The 5,278-nt window shown below is 45.8% G+C and overlaps 1 protein-coding gene across 1 annotated transcript in view; it reads left to right on the top strand.

Annotated features, from left to right (window-relative positions):
- slc35d3 (solute carrier family 35 member D3) overlaps window positions 1-1,780 on the top strand; it is a gene marked incomplete at its 5' end in the record, with an annotated part of 11,481 nt that extends 9,701 nt beyond the window's left edge. Inside the window, 2 exons of the mRNA XM_079526325.1 lie at window positions 379-637; window positions 1,257-1,780. Of these exons, the coding sequence (XP_079382451.1) occupies window positions 379-637; window positions 1,257-1,646 (649 nt within the window). The 3' untranslated portion in view covers window positions 1,647-1,780. The remainder of the gene's footprint in view (window positions 1-378; window positions 638-1,256) is intronic.
- Between the last annotated feature and the right edge of the window lie 3,498 nt (window positions 1,781-5,278).

Raw genomic sequence — 5,278 nt, 5'->3', positions numbered from 1 at the left:
CCAAAGAAGAAGAAAGACCCCCTCACTAACCAGGACGTGTATCCCCCATAGCTGTTGTTGTTAGGCGCTCGGCGGTAGCATCAGCATTAGCTTAGCTTGTTTTCATGTTTTATACGGTCCTAAAACTTCTAGTTTGTCTCATTTTGAGCAAAAAAGGGACAAATAAGCACGTGCACGTCGGATCCGTATGTAGGCTGTCTAACAAAAAGTAATACAAAAAAATATTTAAATATTATATTTAATTACTGGATTAAATTAAATTAAAGAAAGACGAGTTCCCTCGTCCTGGCAAAGGCGGCTTGTGGAGAGAAGAACGAGGTCCCACGTTCTTGGCTTGGATTGGGTTAACTATAATTACCTTGCCTCTGTCACCACCAGCTTCGTGGGCGTGGTGAAGAGCGTGGCCACCATCACTGTGGGCATGCTGGCCTTCGAGGACGTGGTTCCCACGCGGCTGTTCATCGCCGGCGTGGCGGTCAACACGGTGGGCTCCGTCACCTACTGCATCGTCAAGTACTTTGAGACCAAGAGGAAGCTCTCCTACCAGGACCTGGAGGAAGACGGCGCGAAGGACGGCCCGCTGGCGGGCCTGCCGTACAGCAACGAGAAGCCCCCGCTGGATGGCGCCGGGGTCCAAGTAGGGGTAGGCCATATGGAAAAATATTCCATTTTCCATATCGCCATATCGCCTTTCCAAATTCCAAAATATTCTTATTTATTTCTTAACAGTACAACCACCTACAAGGTAACCGAAACTAAACATTTTGACATACTTAATTTTGGCTAACGAAACTGTCGTTCTACAAAAGTATGAATTAAGGTATAGAACTGCAAATCATAGAATGTGCATTCACTGTATCACGATACAATATCTCTGAAAAGGCATATCGTAGAGACATTGTATAATCTAGACCAATGGTTTTCAACCAGTGATCCGGGGACCACCAGTGGTCCTTGAGGGGGTTCCAGGTGGTCCCCTGCAGCTAAATGATGGAAAGTTGGTAACCAAATGGACCCTTACAGATCTTTAAGTCTTGAGAGCGTATTATTGTTAAGCATCTGGATTACTGTTAATTTACAAGAAGTCTACACAATTAGATAACATCCAATATCCTTTCGTTTTGGGGTCTGAGAGGCGAAATCTCATCAAATGATGGTCCATGGCTCAAATGACAAATAAATAATGGGACTTGATATGAAAAAGGTTGAAAACCACTGATCTAGACGATATTTATCACCATATCGCCAACCCTTAGGTCGAGGGGGGCGGTGTGGCGGTCCCCGACGGCATGGTCGGCTCCCAGTCCCAGTCACCGGTCGCCGACTTCGGAGACGAGGCGCTGCTGATCGGCAAAGGAGAGGCCGAGCCAGAGGCCCGGTTCCTCGCCAACAACGGCGACGCGTGGCCATCAGAGGACGGAGGAGGAGGCGACAAGCGGAGCCTCGGCGTGATGTCGGAACGGGACGTTGTGGAGATGCAGCGGGAGCACCTCCAGAGCAGCGGGACGACCGGCGGCGCCGCTCCTCAGGGCCAGTCGCTCGGCGACAGCTACGCGGGCGTGTTTCGCTCCGTCAGGCACCTGCAGTTCATGAAGAAAGACGCACTGCTCGATAACATGGAGGAGGAGCAGCAGCCGAGCCCCTGATTGATGGGACGAGGACTATAGGAGGACACTTAGCCTGGGAAGCATTATACTTTTCGGGTTTATGATCCGGTCGGGAGCGGATGGTAATTTACGTCAGGTTGTAGTCACTTATTTGTATTCCTCTTCAGGCAGGAAACCACAAGCCGGAACCAGAAGTACCCAAAATAATTCCACGCGATCATAATTTTAGGGCCTGCCCAATAAAATCCTAGGATGTGGTGTAGTTTTTCTGATTTTTAAAAGTGTGTGAGTGTACTTTCCAGAGACTATTTAGTGTCTGTATACTGTTATCCCATGCCACGGGGAAATTCTATTTTCTTGGGTAGGCCCTAAAATTATGATCGTGGGGAATTATTTTGGGTAGTTCTTATTCCGGTTGTGGTTTCCTGACTGATGACTACAAACCAGTGACTACAACATGACATAAATTGCCATCCACTCCAGACCGGTTCACACAGCGATTTAGTAACACAGACTTTGTGGTGGAAAGCCTGGTGACGCGAGGTTAGGAGGACTAGAGACTGGAGTGTAGGACGGGCCAATCTGAAGGACAGAGCCTACGGAATGACATGAAAGAGTGAATGGGACATAGAAACCCCCGGAGGAGAGGAGAGGGGTGCAGTATAAAAGGACAAAACCTGGACGCAGTGAAAACATTTTGTCTAAAGCCTTGTGTCCACTGCGGGCACGTCCCTTTTAGCTAGCGGCGCTAAACGGCTGCTTGTAGGAAGTGCTGGTCACGGTCATGCTGTTGCTATGCAAGGGCAGACTTAGGGATTTTTAGACCCATTTCAAACTGTCATTGTGCCCCCCCCACCCCACCCCCACCCACACAATATTATTATTTTGTTCTTAAATTAAATAATAATCGTGTTTGCGTGTCATGCATTTTTCTGCTGTGAACTTGTGTGTTGAGCACTTGGCGTTTGTGCATCCTCCTTGCATGGTCTGAGTTGAGAGCCGAGACCAGTGCTGTTACGTTGACGACTGTGACTAAGCAGTTTGTACATGAACTCTCTGTTCTGAACATGTCGCGCAGTGTCGTTGCTGTGATGAACAGAACGGAACAGACTCGCCAGCTGGTTGTTTACAAAAGAGTACGTTTTGACGACTGAGATGGCAGACCTTTCTTTCATTTTGCTTTACCGAGTTGACCACCAGTCAGTACCGTCGTGGACTCACTGGAAGCATGCAGGTCTTTGTGTCCGCTATAGATCTTTTCAACAGAATCTGACAAGCTTCATAATTACATTGGAAATATTGATATGCGCTTTACTCTAAACACACCCCTCAACCAGACCCCCTGTTTCATTTGAAAACATGGTTAAATCCGCCTGTTGCTACAGTATGTGGATATTCTTTTTTTAATAGTGGTTTGACTTTGAAGTGCCAAGCTGAGCTCTTTTGGGAACCGTGTTCGACTTTGACGTCTAGCACTCGGTGGGCTCACCACTAGGAGCATGCTTGAATGTGCAACAATGGGTCCTCTCCATTGTTAGCGATGACTGGGGAAAACGAGCATGAATATGTCGAAGCCCACTGCACAATGGTGTTGCCATTCAGCTTATATGTGCATGCATGCGCCGTCGCAGGTCCTCCCTGACTGTCCTGATTGAATTTGGCTTTGTATGCCCACCACGACTAGCTGGTCAGCGCTGTGGGGGTGAAATGCTATAGAAAGAATGCTATAAATACTGTTACAGGGATAGGAAAGCCTATGAGCCATTATGGATGGAGGAATGCTCAGAGGATTGTTGCGTTGTGTTGCAACCAAGTCTCCTGCTCTAAACAGCTGATAAAATGGACTCAGCTGTGGTAGAAAACGCAGGTGACTCCAATACAGTTTTTGGAAACACCTGGACAAACTGCAAATCAAATTTGTGAGGTATTGCCTTTAGGATAACGTACAGGCCCCAGAGAGAATCCTTCCTGGGGTCTGTCCCTCCTTATCTCTCACCATCACCATATTCATATGGCGGCCATTTGTTTTTCTTACATCACACTATAGGCGTGTGCAAAATGGCTGCTGTGTGAATTAGTGACAACTGTTTACTGATTGCAAAGTCTCAAATATGGACACATATAGAAGAATAAACACACAAGAACACATGGAAATTCATCAACTATAGCGGCATGAGAGTTGACACAGCAATTCCAGCAAATGCACAGCTTGTGCTTTATGGGAATAATGGTTGGAATGTGTCTTGTGTCAGTGACATTGCTCAAGTCAGAATGACCAGATGTGTTTGCTAAGCTCAACCATGCTGTGTACTGGACCCAGGTACGTCATATCAATGGCTATCTCAATGCTTCTCCGAGTGGCCTTGAGCTCCGAGCTCTGAGAACGGTGGTTACATTGCAAGTAACCTTGCATTATTCATAAGGCCTGGATTTATGAAGCACCTGTGTGAATGTATACATTGGTATGATTAGTAAGCCATTTGTGGAGTCTTAACAAAAAAAGGGAAGCTGTGTTCTTATGTCGTCTTGTCGTCTTTTGGGCCACAAAGAAAATTAAATTTGTTGTGTACATGTGCATCTGCGAGTCTCTTGCATTGGCTTTGGCAGTGGCTGAGTATGTTTCAAATTATATTTGGTAAAAAGAAGAAAAAATACACTTTTCTTCTCTCAAAGCAAGGTCTGGCGAAACATGCACAGCTTTGCAACGATTTTGAGAGGCTTGTCGCCACTTGTGAGGAAATTATAGTTTCTTATGTGTTGTTAAACATGGTCTTTAAAGATTTAAAAAAAATGCCATGTTCTGCTTTATTTGACAGTGAGTAGGCAGAGAGAGAGAGAGGATATGCAGCAAAGGGCCTCAGGTCAGATTTGAACCCAGACCAGCTGCAGCAATGACTTAGCCTTGACACGGTACACGCTCTACCAAATGAGCCTATACCATGATACCCCAATATGGTCTTCTTTATGGTAAATGTGCAACATATTCAACTGTGATTACAAAATCGTCTTTGAATTTCTTAGAACCACATCAAATACATGCTAGTCTTTTGCAGTCTTAGGTACAGTATATCTACATACACTAAGGACTAAGGACATGCGTCGCCTTGTCGGCAAGTCTCTAGTCATTGAGTTTGCGTTTCCTTTTTTTACAACGGCGAGAATCATGCTGCTCCTTGTTTGAAATGAGAGCAGACACAGAGCCCTGTTCGCCGTTCCTGCTCACACAGAAAGACTACTAGAGTGCTAAGCGTTCCTTGGCCTACTTCAAATTGCATTATTAGCAGCCGTGACGCCACTAAATTTGGATACACCTGTGGAGAGTTACTGTCATCATCATCTAGGTCGTCCTCGGACGAGCCCCCCAGCAGTGTTTCCAGTCATCTCCATCCTCCATGCATGAATTACTGGCACTAATTGTATATGACCAAGAAGCAAGCCACGTTGTAAAGTAAAGAAGACAAAAAAGACATTTGACTTGTATGCATAATCAGAAAATGTTAAAGGACCACTTTTCAAATTGGTCCTATAATGATCATGATAAAATACCACTATGTTTTTCTACTCAATCTGTGTCTCATAGGAGGGCTGTGGGCAGTTCAGATACCCGTCCACCAGTGACATCATTGATGGGGAATCCAAGCTAATAGAAACTGCAGGCTTTCTATTCCTAA

Source organism: Electrona antarctica (genome assembly GCF_951216825.1).
Source record: "Electrona antarctica genome assembly, chromosome: 17".
In the NCBI taxonomy this organism is placed as follows: Eukaryota; Metazoa; Chordata; class Actinopteri; order Myctophiformes; family Myctophidae; genus Electrona; species Electrona antarctica.
Note: the sequence above shows the minus strand (reverse complement) of the source record. Positions and strands in the feature narration are given on the sequence as shown.